Source organism: Raphanus sativus, unplaced genomic scaffold (genome assembly GCF_000801105.2).
Source record: "Raphanus sativus cultivar WK10039 unplaced genomic scaffold, ASM80110v3 Scaffold1943, whole genome shotgun sequence".
NCBI classification, from domain to species: Eukaryota; Viridiplantae; Streptophyta; class Magnoliopsida; order Brassicales; family Brassicaceae; genus Raphanus; species Raphanus sativus.
Genome location: NW_026617252.1, coordinates 1 through 18,314, shown reverse-complemented (window position 1 = coordinate 18,314; position 18,314 = coordinate 1). Strand labels below are relative to the sequence as shown.

General features: G+C 35.3%; 1 protein-coding gene and 1 pseudogene across 1 annotated transcript; both read right to left on the bottom strand.

Annotated features, from left to right (window-relative positions):
• Positions 1–10,316: 10,316 nt before the first annotated feature.
• LOC108837638 (uncharacterized) lies at positions 10,317–13,975 on the bottom strand. Its single transcript, XM_056999619.1, has 7 exons — positions 13,067–13,975; positions 11,899–12,672; positions 11,794–11,832; positions 11,666–11,704; positions 11,281–11,564; positions 11,105–11,189; positions 10,317–11,035 (listed from the first exon to the last, which is right to left on the bottom strand). Exons 1-7 carry the CDS (start codon positions 13,973–13,975, stop codon positions 10,448–10,450), a joined length of 2,718 nt encoding a protein of 905 aa, XP_056855599.1. The 3' UTR covers positions 10,317–10,447.
• Positions 13,976–16,051: 2,076 nt separating this feature from the next.
• On the bottom strand, positions 16,052–17,354 carry LOC130505011 (tRNA nucleotidyltransferase cca2-like; annotated as a pseudogene).
• Positions 17,355–18,314: the final 960 nt, after the last annotated feature.

The following is an 18,314-nucleotide window of genomic DNA, read 5'->3' as shown; positions in this document are numbered from 1 at the left end:
CTATACACTTTTCAATAGGTATCCACCAAAAAAAATTAACCAATTAGAATATTCACATTTAATGTTTCTCAAAAATATACAAAAGTATCTTAAAATATATATAAAATCTATCTTTGTGGAAGAAGAATAAAATCTAGAAAATCTTAAACAGAGGGAATAGTTCTCAAAGTTGTTAATTAACATTATCGCGACACATGATAATTATATATTTAAAATTATCAATTTTGTTAAATAAAAATTTTTATTTTAAATATTGAAGTTTATTTTAGAATTGCAAAACTAATCTATGACGACTTAATTTTAAGTCGTCGAGTTTTAATAAAATATTGATATTTCAATTTTTCTCCAGACAAATGAAATGTAAGTCATCTAGGAAAGTCAAACTTCTGAAATAATCCAGTCAAATGAAAAACTAACCTATGACGACTTATTTTTCAGTCTTCTAGGTTTTTTGGAGATTTTTTTTTAACCAAAAAAGTAGACGACTTATATTTCAGTCGTCTCATAAAACACATTTGAAAGTCAATTGCAAAAATAACTTCTGCGTTGATCAGATTTATGTTTTAGTCGTCTGGATGACTTAGTTTGTAGTCGTCTGTTTCGATATTTAATGAATTTTTATTTTCTCTTAAACTAAAAATACTTTTTAACATTTTCTTATTAATTCATGTTAAGTAACTTCAAGAATATTAAGTTTTGTGGTTTAGTATCTTATGTGTTAGTTTTTGAATTTGTGTAATGTTTGATCTTCTGTGAATTTTACTAAGTTTTCTTGGTTTTTTAAGAGTGTTAAATAAATTCAAGATATGTAAATCTCATATTTTCAAAATATGTTTTCTCCCTTAGTTTTACTAAATTTGACTAAGTTTTTCAACACAAACTTGTAAAACATGTAATATGCTTTGTCACCAATAACGATTTATTGGAAGAAGGGTTAAATTGCTTCTTAAAATGTTGTATTAATATGAGGCTACCAACATTCTTGTTTATTAAGATGAGTAGAAGGCCATTGGAGTTTATTATTGCATATGGGAGATCCAAAAATGAAAAAGGCTATTGAAATCTATTATTTCATTGATTTGTAAATGTGTAAACACATTGTTAGCACATATATTATATCTTGAGAAACAATATTACTGATTTTACAAAAAAATCACAACTAAAAGAGTACACATGCAAATCACAAAATAGATCACAAACAAAACTATAATAGATCAATATTCATCTACAAAGAAAAGCTTGGACTTCACTTGATATGAAAGAAGACAGTGTCAAAAAACTTCCAGGAAGTCCAGACAACTTCCAAACGACTTACAGAAAGTCCAGACGACTTCGAGACGACTAACAGGTAAGTCGTCCCAGAAGTCTTCCACATCTAAAAACCTAGGGCTGGGCGTTCGGGTACCCATTCGGGTTTCGGTTCAGTCTATTCGGGTTTCGGGTTTTCAGGGTCAAAGATTTCAGCCCCATTCGGATATTTCTAAATTACGGTTCGGGTTCGGTTCGGATCTTTGCGGGTTCAGTTCGGGTTCGGATAACCCATTTAAAATGTTTTTAAATTTTCAAAATTCATTATATACTTTAAATTTTCAAAATCTATAAGAAAGATAATATATTACATATAAATTTTCATAACATATATGTCAAAATACCTTAATTTAACATATAAATTGGTTTTCTTTGAATATTTGATAAAGAATCAATATATATTTAACTATTTTTAGTGTTTTCAGCATATTTTAGCTATTTTAAATATTTACTTTTGACTATTTGCATATATTTTTCGAGTATTTTGGAAAATTAAAGGTATCTTATATATTTTTACTATTTTTAATATACATTATATATAAAATAATGTATATATTTAAGTATATAAATTTATTTCGGATACATTCGGGTACCCAAAATACTTTGGTTCGGATCGGGTTCGGTTTCGGTTCTTTAAATACCGAAATTTTGAACCCGTTCGGATATTTAATCAATTTCGGTTTGGGTTCGGTGCTACTTTTTCGGATCGGATTCGGTTCGGTTTTTCGGGTTCGGATTTTTTGCCCAGCCCTATAAAAACCTGCATATCAAACCCAAATCTGAAAAACTTGCATAATAAAAAAATATTCAAATGGTTTAAAACACACATAAAATGAGTGGAAGGTTAGATATATATACTTTTATAGAACACACAACGTACATATCCAAATGGAAAATGAGAATCATCGGATTAAAAATCTGCAAAAAAAAAGGATAGATTAGTGAGAAAAACATGAGACAAAACTGAAAAATTCATATAAAGTTTGGTATAAGATTAGATAAATTTACCTTTATAAAACATACAAAAATACATATCTAAGATTAATAGATCTATCTTTAAATGAGTGGAAGATGAGAACTATGTGATAAAAAACTTGTAAAACAAGATAAATTAGTGAGAAAGACATGAGACAAAAACAATAAATTGATATAAAGTTTGGTATTTATAAGTTCAAAGAGATTATAGAGAGGTTGGAGAATTCTAGAAAGATGAACATTACATTTTTGTTGTAGACATTTGAGAGGAGGAGATAAAATGTGTAAAATATTTTTATATAGGGAGACGAAAAATCCAATTAGGTTAAATATTTTTGATTAAGACTAGGGGTGGGCGTTCGGGTACCCGTTCGGGTTTCGGGTCGGATATTTTGGATTTTCGGGTATTTCGGTATAGGAGTATAATACCCGTTCGGGTATTTTTGAACTTCGGGTCGGATTCGGGTATTATCCGTTCGGGTTCGGTTATTTCGGATCGGGTTCGGATATTTAGATTTTGAAGGGAAAAAATAATTTTTCATTTTTAAGGTTCTTGTATTTAAAAATTTAGTTTTCGATTAACTGACTTTTTATTTTTTAATATATTGAATTATTAATAGATTTAGAGGTAAATTATTTTAATAGATTGAATTATTAATAGATTTAGAGGTAAATTTCAAAAATAAATAGACTTTTATTTGGCTATTATTTTTAGAATTTGGATGTAACTTTTGTTAATACATGAAACAAAAAGCTTGATTTTTATTTTGAGTGAATATCAAATCATTTTTTTCCGTAAAATTATGTATATTATATAATTTTAAAGTATGTGTGACATCAATATATTGTATATTACATAATTTTAAAGTATGTGTGACATTAATATAAATATTTCAAATAAAATTAGAGATGAAAACTAGAAATATAAGGATAAGTATATATATGTTCGGTTATCTTCGGATATCCATTCAGATTCGGGTATTACCCGTTCGAGTTCGGATATCCAATCTCTCCTAAATCAATATCCGTTCGGGTATTTTGTTATTTCGGTTCGGATTTCGGATTGGATTCGGGTGCGACTTCAGATATCGGATAAAGTGCCCACCCCTAATTAAGACGACTGAAATATATGTCGTCCAGAAGACTTTAATAATTTTAGCGGGAAACTAAAATATTTCTAGCGGGAAACTAAAATAGAAGACTTTCTAGACGACTGAAATATAAGTCGTTTGGATAAAATTATTCACCAGACGACTGAAATATAAGTCCTCCAAACCATAAACATAACCCCTAAACTTAATTATCAAATTAAACACTTCATAAAATCAAATTAAACTTGAAAAGTGTTTACTATACACAAAAATAAACACATATAGTTAAAATTTAATTTTTGAAAAAAACATTTCAGCTTTTCAAAATTTAACCTTAAGAATACATACAATACTACGACATATGTTTGTCAAACCCCTAAACCAAAGAATATCATGATTCATTACTTCCACTCATCTATGTTGAAAACAAATCAATATTATCATATCTTAATTTATATCACTTAAAACTGCTTATAGTTACCTGATTTTAATTTTTCACTCATGAAAATATTTTTTACAAAATTTATAAATTATTTTTAAGATAAACTGGTTATAGACGACTTACAATTCAATCATCCAGACGACTTCCAACATCTCATACGACTCAGACGACTTACTGGGGCTATATTCGTAAAAATGACTTCTGATTTTTTGTTTGGTCACAAAGGACTGAGCTGTAATTTCAAAACTTTTAGGTTAATTTTGCATTTGATTCAAGTTTGGATATAGCTTTCGGATTAAAATCAAGTTTTAGGTTAGTTTTGGTAAATTCTCCAATATTATTTGCATTGCAAAAGTCATCCTATATTTTTTAACGCAAAACTAAAAGTTAAACAAATTAGAAAAACTGGCTTTTGGTTTGGAACTTAAAAGTATACTTTTGGTTAATTTTATGTAATTCATCAAATAAAATGGTTACTCACAACCGTTGTTCAAAAAAAAAAAAGTTACTCTTACTCACAACCGTATTACATGGTTGATTTAACAAATCAAGTTATTTATCTTCTCCAAAGTTATCAGATCTTGTCCCACGTTACAAAATACAAAACATTATTTTAACTGAGCTCTTCAAGCCTTATGATTCTTGGTATTTTAAGAAGAATAGCAAATCCTTCTTATTTCGAGTGTTCGATCCATAACGAAGCTCTTAAAGATTTATGAATTTTGGTCCATTATGGTGTTTTGCGTACTCTTGCAGTCAGTGAAGTTCGTTATACCAATGAAAAATAAGATCCTCATATGCTGCATGTAATTTGCCGTAAGCAATATACAAATTAACATGCTTGTTCTTTGTATATTGGGATTCAACTCGACATCATCGGATATTTAAAACATGTTGAGGTTTCTCTTATAAGAAACTTAAGGATTCGTCAAACATCGGGACATTAAAATTTCTCTGTTGACTGGCAGATTATCAACATAATGTAAAATAGTTTTACACAGTGCTTTGATTTTGTACTCTTATTAGTGTGTAATCCCCTAGTCTATATTTGAGAAGTGATTTGCCACATGTCTTCTCTACAATCGTTTTCACAAAAACAATTGTGACGTGGCTATTAACATTGATGACATGTCATATGATTAAATATGACATGGAGAATTACATTTAATGCTGATATATATTTTTGGAAATCTTTTTTGAATATGACAATAACTCATATATTACATTTAGAGATAATGGGTGTAATATACCCATCGGCGGCCCAAATTTGCAAGATGCCCGTGGGCTTTTAAATAGACAAATACTGTAACCTTTTAGACATGGTTTGACGAATTTGCCCCTACCTTATATCTCGTTAGTGCGTGGTGTTCGATGTTCGATGTGTGTCAGAGCTGAGAGAAACGGGTTTATCGTCATAGCGGTGAACAGACGCGCGTGCAGGACCACAGGTGGTGCCAGAGACGACTATCCGCTGGATAAAGAAGTGAATTTCTCTCGTTATGTTGACATTTGTGTTGGAGCCGACGACCCGATGGGTAAAAGAGAGGTGCTTTCCCGTTATACCGATAGTTGCTTCGGTAAGTGTAAGCTTGGTTGCGTATTGGAGTTGTGGGATTGATACTAGGGTTTATAGATTAGAATATATATACTTAGCGGTCGGGAGAGAGATTGGTGAGTGAGAAACAGTGAAAACGTAAGTTTACTCTTCTGTTTTTAAGGTTCTGTAGAAAAAAAGCAGTAGTTTTTCTCTACTTTCTTTATGCTGTAACCGACAATTCAGTAGAACAAAAGATCGATATAACATTGGATTAACAGTATGAGTTGTTTTTTGATGTCAGGAGAGGTTGAAGCAATGGGACATCTTGTGAGACTTGTTGTTGGTGACTGGCAAAGACTTGGCCCTCGTCAATGGAGGTTCGACATTGACCACACCGAGGTGAAACACGATGTTGTGTTGAGAGAGAATGAAACTTACGACGCCTTGATGGAGATCGTGAGGAGTAAGTGTCGTGTACTTCCAGGGGAACCAGTCGCCTTGACCTATGATTTCCCGGTGTGGATGAAGGTTCCTGGAGACTTAACCACACCACCTGTGGACATACTAGAAGACGGAGATGTGGAGCTCTTCATGGCAGTGAGGATGGACTTTGTCAATTTGGCTATGTGCGTATCCTTCGGTAACGTGGCAGTTGGTCGCTACCGCACAATACGTACGGAAGAGTTCGGACTGACAGATGACGGTACAGAGGTTCTTCCACCTAAGCCAAAGCCTTGGAGAGGTTTGTTATACATCAGTACAATAGAAAACCATCGATTGCTAATATATAATTTGCCTGCTAACCTAAAGAATTATATGCTAAGTTACATTTTGCCATAAATTATTCGGTGCTAAGTTAAGTATTGACTGCTAAACTATATATTTATTTGGTACGTTAAGTTTTGACTGATAATATATATATTTATATGCTACGTTAGATAATGCTTGAAAAAATTGGTTGCTAAGTTGAGTATTGCCTGATAAAATATAAGTGTATATGCTAATGTTTCCTATTTCGATGTTAGGATTCCGTGTGGGTGGGTATCTACAGATAAATGAGCAAATGTTGATGTCCATCTGCAGCAGTGAGCAGATGGAGGAGATCCGAAGGAACGCTGTGCGTCTGACTCCGAGTGAGATTTACCAGCCACAGATGGACCTCCCTGACGACAATTCAGAGACTGATTCATCTGAAGATATGGATGTGTTCAAACCAAATGCTGATGGTGAGATGAGGCTTGAGGAGCTGTCCAATGGTGTGAGCAGCGTTGGGGTAATTCCTCCTCAAGAAACAGCAGACACAAACCTGAACTTAGCCATAGGTAATGAAAACCAAAGACAATTTTTTCCATTGGCTCGGTTTGATGTTTTAGCATATTTTGATAACTTTATTGTTGGTTGGGTAATATTCATGTTAGCAGTTACCGCTGGTAGTAGTGGAGGACTCGTGGGTGCAGCTGATAAAGGCAAAGGGATAATGATTGATGCAGATATTGTGGGTGGTCAGTTCTTCGGCTCGCCTATGGGTTCTGGTTCTGGAAATGCAAACGCTAATGGAGCTAATGTCCAAGAAGAACACAATGATGATGAGGATTGTGAGGAAAAAGGTTAGGTTCTGATAACTAGATTCATTAGCAGCTACGTAAATGTATAACGCCGAAAAATGTAGTTTCTCTTTCGATCCAAACTGTTAGCAATTATGAAATAACTTAACACTGAGCCCCTGATCATATTTTTAGGTAAATTTTGAGTTAGTAGTTATTTGTAGTGTTAGTTGCCAAGTATGTTCGTTTCAGTTAACACCGAGTTGATTGATGATTCCAGGAGAAGATGTGATGGTCAGGAATGATCATCTCTATGTTGGCCAAGTGTTTGTCGACCGAGAGGCTTTCAAGGTCCACATGTCGCTCTATGCATTGGCTAACAAGTTCAGATTCTTTGTGAAGAAGTCTGAAACCGGCAGAGTTGTCCTAGAGTGCAGCGGAGTAAACTGTTCATGGCGTGTGTACGCCACTAAAATGCCGGGTTGTCCAAGGTTCGAGATCAAGACATTGGATACAACCCACCGTTGCACCGTTGAGGAGAGAGGAGAGTTTAGAAAACATGCAACCTCGTCAATTGTGGGAGGTATGATGCGAAGCAAGTACGTTGGAACAGGAAGTGGGCCAAGACCACGAGCTCTTAGAGAGATGATGAGGACGGACCACAGTGTTCCGATATCCTACTGGACTGCTTGGAAGTCCCGAGAGAAGGCAATAGAGAATCGACGTGGCAATGCGGAGGAAGCTTATAGCACTTTACCTTCGTACCTACAGCAGTTGGTGACTGCAAACCCTGGGACTCTGGTAGCATTGGAGACAAATAAGGGACCTGGCGGTGCGCAGCGTTTCAAATACCTATTCCTGTCATTTGGGGCAAGCATCAGGGGATTTCCTTTCATGAGAAAGGTGATAATCATTGATGGAACTCATTTGAAGGGGAAGTTTGCTGGGTGTTTGCTCACAGCTAGTGCACAAGATGGAAACTATCAAATATTTCCAATTGCATTTGGGGTTGTCGACAGCGAGAATGACATGTCATGGACATGGTTCTTCACCAAGCTCCTTGCCGTGGTGCCTGATGCAGAGAACCTTGTTTTTGTCTCTGACAGACACACTGCTATCTACTCTGGAATACGCAGGGTAAGCATCTATTACCTTTCCTTATTAGTTGAGTGATATGTGTTAGTTTATCTGCTATAATTTCATTCATCCTATGGTGAACGATTTCATTCAATTCAGCGTTGTAAAATTTGAAACAGAACTGTTTAGCAGCTAAACTTGAAGTTAGTATGATAACATGTTTGTTTTTTTGCAACTAGGTGTACCCGATGGCAAAGCATTGTGCTTGCTTGCTACATCTCCAGAGGAACGTCCAGTGCATCTTCAAGAAGAAACATTTGCTCTATATTCTGGGAAAAGCAGCAAGAGCTTACAAGCTGGAGGATTTCTACATGCACTTCAACGAGATCAAGTTGGTGGACATTGCTTGTGCGGATTATATGATCCGAATCGGACTTGAACACTGGGCGAGGTCTCATTTTGATGGAGCAAGGTACAACATTATGACAAGTAACCTCGCTGAATCCCTTAATGCAGCACTATCTGAGGCTCGTGAATACCCCATTGTCCCGCTCCTGGAGTATATCAGATCAATGATGATGGGGTGGTTCTCTGCAAGACGTGCAGCAGCTGCAACGAACATGGGTGCCCTAACTCCGAAAGTTACTGATGTCTTGACTAAGAAATTCACTGAGTCGACCGGATATGCTAACAAGCACATCATCGACAATGAGTACGAGGTGGTTGATGGCAATGGGATGTACTACCGTGTGGATCTTGGTAGAAAAACTTGCTCTTGCAAGGAGTTCGAAGCGCTGGCCATTCCTTGTGCACACGCTGTGTCTGCTGCTATATATGCAAGGGAGTCTGTGGAGAGTAAGGTATCTGAGTTTTACAGCACCGCTTACTGGGCTGAGGCGTACAGTGGGAGCATCAACCCGGTGGAACAAGCCAAAATTGAAGCTTATAAGTTTGGTGTGGATGGAGAAGATGGCCACCTTCGCCCTCCAGCAACTCGACGCCCTCCTGGGAGGCCAAGAAAGGCGAGGATTCCATCCCGTGGGGAATTCAAGGTTAGTATTTTAACGTTTACTGACTAAGTTCATGTTAGCAAGTAACTGATAATTTACAGCTTAGCAAGCTAACAAATTGGTTTACTGTTATGGATTAAATTGTTATCAAGTAAATGAATTAAATTCTGATTACCTGTAAATCCTTTCATTAACGTTTACTGAGTCTGATATCATGTAAATCTCTTATATTGCAGGCAACTGGTGGTTTCAAGCGTCGCAGGACCTGTAGCAGATGTGGAGGAACTGACCACAACAAGGTCACATGTAAGATGCCTATATGAAAGATTAAGTATGTAGGGGTGAGTGGAGTTGTAGTGTTTCTTTTGTAATGGTCAGATCTGGGGCGACCTTTTTTCCTTAGGATATGAACTATTATTATGATGTACTAAAACTAAGTTCCCCAAAGCAGCCCACATTGTCACATACTATGTGCAATGCAGGGTGTGAATCTACTCATCCCATTTTATGTTTATGTTATGAACTCGGTACAATGTTATGTTATGAACTATTTCATTTCAACTATGTTTTGTTGCTAAGTTTGTATGGTAAATTCGTTATGTGTCAGTTGCAAACTGATACAATAACTCGTATCAGAATGGTTAGCAGGAAAACATATCATTTATCAGTTATTCTTAACTTTATATCGACTTAGTTTAACTTTCATCGTATTATTGGATTATTGTTAACTATGTTCATGTTAAGTGGTAATTCACAGGTTAACAGGCAACAAAATAGTTTACTGTTATCGATTGAAAATGTGGGCGAATAAGTAAATTAGAAACGTAGCGGTTACGGGACCATTTATAGACATCCAATTCTACCTTTCCCCTATTTCATACCCAAATACCCAAATTAAATCCTTCCTGGTCATCAAAACTAAAACCTAACCCCCCCCCCCTTTGGTTTAGTGAACCCATGGATAAGTATTTAAATTCAATAACTTTCAAATTCGAGATTGTGTTATGGGTATGAGAGGATTTAATACCCAAATTAAATCATTCCTGGTCATTAAAACTAAACCCTAACACCCCCTCCCTTTGGATTTGTGAACCCCTGGGTAAGTATTTAAATTCTAAAACTTTCAAATTCGAGATTGTGTTATGAGATATATGGGTATTAGAGAAATTGTCTCTACAAAAATGTTAGCTGTCATCGATAAGTTTAACTGTTATTGATAAGTTTATGTGTTATTGATAAGTTTAACTGACAACCTTTAGGTGACGGATCGTAACTGGTTATTGAAACTAAAATCAAATAAAGAAACTGATGTGATTTTAAAGCATTGATCCATAAGATAAAGCCACAATGTAATAAACACAAACATAGAGTTTTAAAATCCAGGGGGGAGACAAGACTAAAACGAAACAGACAACATCTTGTAGTGTAGCGAAAAGTAAGAAACAACACACTTAACAGAACAGTTAAGCCGATATGTAATCCCAGAGTTTAACAGCCAATTGCTTGGATGCAACTGGGAGCAAACGAGTACTGACTGCCTTGCAACCAACAAGACCATCGACGGCGTGAGCTTCAATAAACAGCACTGTCATGACTGCTGCATCCGTATTAGCGGTGATTTGCGGGATTCCCTTGCATCTGGAGACTGTAAAGGGCTTAATCACAGCATTGGCTTCTGTATATCCGACGTGCTTGAGAACATACGGGATCAGGTTAGCAATGGGGGTGAACTCCTTCTTCAGCAAACTGTCACTTCGAAGGGAGGTTTTGCAATCGAAGACATTGAGTGTGCTTGCTTTTGTATCAATGCAGACTCCAACCCAGTGTTGCTTGTCCATGTTAAATGGGAAATATATCCTCTCGGGCACCTTTGGAATAGGGGTTACCAGGGGGATATTGCTGAATTTGAGCTTCACACGGTCTTTGACTGCTGTCTTGACAAAGCGATTGTGGTGCTCCATTATAGCAACTGGAAGGGAAGTGTCGTAAATGGCAACTTTGGGATTGGCGGCCGAACCACGATTCACAATTCCGATCAGAGCGTCCACGATCTGGCAGGGATGAAATCAGTTAGTAAACATGTAATAAAGTCGCGAGGAAAAAAGAGGAGTCTTTCATACCCCAGAAGGTAATATGGACTGGCGATGAGCAATATCACAAAACTCAGCTGGAGTCAGTGCATACCCCCCGTGAAGTAAGACTTTCCTGTAACAAGATAAGTTAATCGTTAACAATTACGTTAACAGGTTAGAAATAAATTTGAAAGATACTATAACAACGTTTTAAAGGTACTTACGCTTCATTTTGCAACTTCTCCTCAATGAGCTGAAAACGTTGGTCGAGATCAGGTATTATGGCTTGAACAGATGTTACTTTCGGATCACACTTGTAGTCTTGGAGACCAACCGGAGTAATCTTAGCCCTTTTGCTCTTACGTTGTGCCCCAGCCTCTTCATCATGTTCCATGGGTGCTGAAACATAGTTTGTCGGATGATCCGACTCCTTGCCAACGGTCGAACCCTCCTGCGTTAGTCCGAGTGAGAAAGATGGCAGTTCAACAGCAGGTTGACCAGTAACTTCCTGTTTGTTTTCGTACAGAGAAACAGAACGTTAAGAGGTTAGCGGGTTCAGAAAAAACTTGGACGTTGTTGTATAGGTTAGCAAATAATATTTGTTCTTACCTGTACAGACTTAGTGTTAGCATCGACTTGTTGCTCCGACTGTTTCGATAAGTGATGTTGTTAGCAGACACAGATATATAATAAATTAAAAGTTATTGTATAGGTTAGCAAGTAATATTTGTTCTTACCAGTTCCGTCTCAGTGTTAGCATCAATTTGTTGCTCAGACTGTAACGATAAGTGATGTTGTTAGCAGACACAGATATATAAAAAGCAAAAAGTTTGTATTGTTACCTGATCCATAGGTGCACTATCGTGTAGCTGCTCCTCTATATGCTCCTCCGCCTGGGGTTGTGAGTCATCAGCATCTGGTACTTGTTGATTTTGTGGTTCCAGTGAACCTTCTATGGTTACAGGGTGAGAAACATCCACGACTACATTCAGATCACGCAGAACGTTATTGATGCGGGAATCTGCAGCTTCGGATTGGGTGGTGAAATCAAACACGGGTGGTTCTTTGGAGTTGCTGGTATTGCCTACGAGACCAGCTTGAGTGGAGCTGGGTTGGCCAAGGACATCAATTACACCTTTTATTATTGAAGCTTGCATATCCTTCAGTTGACGAGCAAGAGAATCGCCGATCTTCTTATCAATGTCCTGGAGGCATCTTGACACGGTAGACTGGAGGAGAGCAGCGTGCTGAGATTGACTGGTAGGAGAAACAAGTTTCTCAAACTTGGCATCCAGAGCTTGATATATACGGTTCTCCATTGAGCGTATCATATCGACGAAATCAGAGGATCCCTCGCCTTCTGAAACCTCCGCAACGTGATCCTTATCGTTTTTGTCTTTCGGTTCTTTCTCCTTCAGTTTCTTTTCTCCCCTCATCCGAGAAAGATCATTGGCGGTAAGACCACCTTTAAACATTTCCTTTCTGAAAACAAAACCCTCACTTATCAATAGGACCATGTGGTCAAGAGCCAGATCATCAGACTCATCAGCCCAACTGAAATCTAAGCCAGCAGACCACTCCTCGTATGGATCATCGAGAATAGACTTTACAAACACCTAAAACATACACGTCAAAACATTAACGGTTATTTGGTTATGATGGTGTTAAAACGTATTTTAGCAGAAATGGAAAACAATTACAGTTATCAGATTCTCTTAACTTTATATCGACTAAGTATTCAAAAATGGTATTGGCGGATAATTGTTAACTATCTTACTGTCAACTGTTAATTAGTAATTTAGCAAGTCGTTAAGTGTTTTAACTGTTAAAAACACGCCAAAAATAATTAGAATCTTAGCAAGTAACTAGAGTTTTTATCTATCTGTGGCTGCAAATCGTTGTCTGGAAATCTAATTTATTGCAGGCTAACTTCAAGAGATAATCGAAACTAAAAAAGTTATTGGTAACATTTGTGAGTAGGCTGCAAGTAAATAAATTAGCAACTGGTACCTTGCATTCGGAATCTGCGGTCTTTGCATGACCGGGTATGAGACAATACTTAGTCGCCTGGGGTGGTTTGACCTGACCGGCAACGTTAACATCCTCAGACGCTTCTGCGCCTATGTTGGACTCGCCGTCGCTTTCTGTATCAACTATGACAACACGTTCGGATTGGGTGACTTCTTCTTTAAGCTCTGGGATGGCAGCAAGCATAATCAACTGAATTGCCTCAACGTAACCACGTATCGCAACAGATGTTTGTGACAATGCGATCTCATCCTTCCCCTTAATTGAGGACGCAAGAGTAAGGTACGAGGCTCTGCCCCAGGGGAAGGCCAGAAACTCATCTAGATCTCGAATCAACTCAACATGTTCAGGGATGATGCGGGGTGTGTGTGATGAGGGAAAGAGAATGGAGGAGGTAATCGCAAGACAAGCAATTTTGATTCGCAACTCTCTTGTTTTTACGACCTTGTTCTCCAACATGTCGATGGCTGTTTCGACGGTGCAGAACTTCAGAGACCCAAAGAGTTCATTCCAGTACAGCTTCTCTTTCAATGGGTTTTTCTTCTTCTTCTGCGCCGGGATCTTTGCACAGTTCAAACCGGTGACGATGGCAAACTCTCGGAGGGACATTCTGACTGGGTTTCCGGCAAAGAGAAACCAAAACTCGTACTTTTTGTTGACTTTGAGGAGTCGGACGATAACGTGTTGTCCAAAAGCCCCAGAAAACGGAGGGTTATCATCAATTGCAAGAATCCTCCCGAATGTAGAATTCGAAAGAAACTCCAACTCCTCTGGTTCGAGTGCGGCGATTATTGATCTGGTGGTCTTAATCTTGTGATACGAATTAACACGCTCACCCACCGGTTCATCACCAGCCGCGAACATTCTTGGCGGCAGCACAATTTCATCCATCTCGCCGATTTGTGATGTTAGGGTTCTCTCTTGTGAAATTTTGGGGGTTTCTCAAGATAAATCGAAGAGAGAGATATCGAAGTGATAAAGGAGGATTAGAGAGAGACGGGACACTGTATAAAAACGACGTGGGTGGTTGGGAGTTAAATGGCAACTTTTGAGAAAATGAAAAGAAACTGCTTTTTACTATCACGCTTCTCCGACACAAATTCGGAACAGACATGAAGCTTCGGATTGTCCAATGGGTGAAGAGATGAAGTCTGACATCTTCCTGCATGCGATGTATTGGAAGACGGAGTTTTGGTTTGTGCACGCGCCTACACTCGCCGAAGGATGTGGAACTTTTAGGGGCAATATCGTCAACAAAAAAGTCTGATGAAAGTAAAGGTTAAGTGGCAAGTTATAGGTGTGTTTAGGTGCATCTGTGCCAATTTCTGTTACATTTAATATTGATTTATATTTTTGGTAAACTTTGTAGAATATAGTAATAACTCATAAATCATCACTAAAATAAATATATTCAAATATGAGATTTTGAATTTCGGAATATTATATAGTTTTACATTTATAATCATTAAATTTTTATTATCTAAAATTTTCTAAATTTTCTGAATTAAAAAAAAAATAAATCGTAATATCATTAGTTTCTTTTAGATATCTACAAATTATATAAATATTATTTAGTTTTAATTTTTGATAACTATATAATTTTATATGATTTTAGTAATTTTTTACAAGTTGATTTAATACATTTAACCAAATGAAATAAATAATTTTTTATCTAAGATTTTAACTTTATATATATACATATATATTCTTAAATATAATTTGAAATAAAAAAAAATATTTTCTCTTAATTTTATGCTTAATTAATGATATTTATATTAATTATTGGTCAAAATAATAAAATTATAATATTAAGAATTTACATTTTAAAATATAAAATTTAACTTTTAAAAAATTCATCACTACAAATGGTGCATGAAAACACTTAGATTAATAATTGTGACATGGCTACTAAAATTGATGACATGTCTTATAGATTAATATGACATAGACAATTATATTTAATGTTAATTTACATTTTTGGTAAATTTTTTAAAATATAGTAATAACTCATATATTATATTTATTGTCGATTTATATTTTTCGACTTTTAAAAAATATGGTAATGTGGAAGCCTTTTTGGTCCAGTAGTTTGACTAAGGGTTCAATTGCTTCTATACCCGGAGGTTTGGGGTTCAACCCCCAGAAACTACCAAATTATGCAGATTACATGTTACAGGAGATCTTCAGCTTGGTGCAGGGAGTACCATCGAACATGGATCTCATAGGACGGCTTAGAGTGGTGCAGTCAGACGTGTATTCTCACATGGTGGTAGAATTGTCGGCTGTAGAATTGTCTTTGTAATATTCTCATCGTTGTAATAGCATAATTACTCGATAATAATCTATTCAGACGTTAAAAAATATGGTAATAACTCATAAATCATCATTAAAATCAATATATTTAATTATGGCATTTCAAATTTTGAGATATCATTTAAATTAAAAATATTTCAAAAATATAAACATATTTTTGGAAAATTATAAAAATTAAATCATAAAATCAAATTAAATCGTAAAATCATTAGTTTATTATATATATCTACATATTTTATAAATATTGTTTTATTTTAATTTTTCACAATTATGCAATTTTACATATTTATTTAATATATTTAATTAAAATAAATAGATAGAAAAATCTACTAAGATTATAATTTTAAATATATACATGCACATTCTTAAATATAATTCAAAATAAACAAAATTGTTTTTATCTTAATTTTAAAACTTAATAAAATATTGATAAAAAAAGAAAATTTATAATATTAATAAATGTTAAATATAATTTATATTTATGTATTAAAAATATTTTAAAATTCTTTTACTGCACAGGGTGCATGAAAATACCTAGTATTTCTGTAGAAAAGCTATGAATTTGGAATCATAAAACCAATTATTATCGTTCATCGGCAGTTTTAAATGCTTAGGGATCATACGGTATTTGTAATGACCTTAGAGAATGGCTGTAATCGAGATTCAAATATCGTGAATTCGTTAAACACGTTTTCAAGACCAAAAAGAGCAGAGAAGAGAAGATGAAGTAGCGAAGAACAAAAACACAGATATGTTGTTATTTTATAACGCATAATAATATCTAGTAACGCAAGTCACGTTACCTTCGTTCGTTTTGCCGATTCTTGTCCGAGCGGCATTCCTTTGGGATAAGCTAGCTGCCATGTCAGCAATTCATCTTGACATTCACGAATTTTGGGTCCACTAATGTATCCGAGTTGTAAAGCTTTAATGATATCACTTCTTTCCACCAGAGGTTTTAGATCCCAGATAGTATCAAGACACAGCTCACGAATAATAATACCATGAATTGTTAGATAAATCTCTCTCTTCTTGTCAAGTTGGGAACCCAAATCCATGTCGTCATCCGTACACAGCAATAGTGATGCTAAGAGAGCAACACGCCACAAGTCTTTGATATCTCTAAGGAGAAACCCTCCGAGTACTCTTGTTTTCGATATAGCAGGCAACTCCGGATCATTTTGAGAAATGAATTTCAAGTGCTGAAATACATCTGTGCCCCACTCACATTCGTCCTCTTGTGAAACGTCATTCTTCTTCAACTGAAGACGGAGAATCAACGATAGGAATCTCCCCATGGCACGGTGTATATTGACAACCTACACAAGAGAGATTCTATTACCATATGAAAGTTAGATCCCATCAAAGCATCACAATATAGAAATCTCACTGTTTGAGCGTCCTTGCTCTTCCGCTTCATGGAGACTTTGAAAATGTAGTTGACTACGGGAACCTGGAAAAGGGTTTTAGTCAGATTTAGCTTAATGCAGAAAGAGCTCCAAATAATTATAACTTACCAATTTCCCCTTCTTGTCCTTGTAAACCATTTTCCTAAATGGGAGAAGCAGAGCTGCATATAGAGCATGCCTTCTTTGTTCAACGCTGAAGTTTCCGAGCCCAGGTGTTTGAATGAGGTTAGGCTAGGCAGAGGCTGCCACTGTTCTCAGACGGTGCAGAATCAGATGACGAGGGCAGAGCAAAGACGAATTCAAATAGTTTCAAATTCGAGATATGAGATACTGCTTGTACTGAATCGTTCCCAGATATCATCAAATCGATCTGCACCAGTCAATTAATTTTTTTTGTGTTAAAAAAAAATAGTCCTAAGAAAGAGAGAGGCAAGAAAATGATTAAGTCTTACCTCGTTGCCGATACGCTCTTTGCTGATTTTTACTGCAAGGGCTACCTTAAGTTCCTCACTGGAAGCAGCTTCTTTAAGTTCTTCCTGTAAAATCTTCTACCAAGCCAAGGGAAAAGGCCTTTTTCAACCCGAACAATTACGATCGTGCCAAATACTACCTGAAAAATTGATCAGTGCTAAATACGATCTCAACTCACTTATAATTCAAAAATACTACCTAAACTTTTTAAAACATGCCAAAATCTACATTAACCGTAATATAAGTTAGTCAACCGTTAAAAAACAAAACGACGACGTTTTGGTTTAATCCTTTTCTAAAAAAACATATTCATTCTAGGATTCGAATTCGTGCATTGATACACTTTAAAATAGACACTAACCACTGAACTAAAGTAAATGTTTGATATATTATTACGAATTCGAAAGTATATACTACTACATTTCTTCATCTTCTCCAAATAAAATTTTGGTGATAATTTTTTTCTCATTTCTATAAATATATTAGAATGTTTTATAATTATCATATCTTTAATACACTTATATTATACTAAAATATAAATAATAAAATATTTGAAATGATACAAAATTAAATATACTTAAAATATAGAAACTATTTATAAAGTTTTCTTATATAAATTATTGTAACTTCAAAAATTTGAATGGTAATTTTTTATTTTTACAAATTAATATAATATATTTATAGTAATGGAGTAATATAATAAAATTTTAAAATTACAATAATTTATATAATAAAACTTTATAAATAGTTTCAAAATTTTAATTATATTTAATTTGTGCAATTTAAAATATTTTATTATATTTATATTTTAGTATAATATAAGTATATTAAATATAGGGCTTTTTGCAAAAGTGACTCAAAACTTGAAGTCAAACACAAAACTAACATTTTCTTTTGACTCATTTTTTTTTTGAGTTTTTAACCCCACATCTGCATTTTATCTACGAAAATGCCATTAAGCCTTTTTTTTTGTTTTTCGAAAATGGCTTCTTTACTGTCTCAACCTCATTTTCTTCAAGTATTTACAATATTGCCAC

Coding starts and splice junctions, on each gene's coding strand:
- LOC108837638 (XM_056999619.1), bottom strand. CDS start 13,975: ATGGATGAAATTGTGCTGCCGCCAAGAATGTTCGCGGCTGGTGATGAA. Junction 11,565..11,665: donor CTAACACTAAGTCTGTACAG/GTAAGAACAAAT, acceptor GAAAACAAACAG/GAAGTTACTGGTCAACCTGC. Junction 11,036..11,104: donor AGTCCATATTACCTTCTGGG/GTATGAAAGACT, acceptor CATCCCTGCCAG/ATCGTGGACGCTCTGATCGG.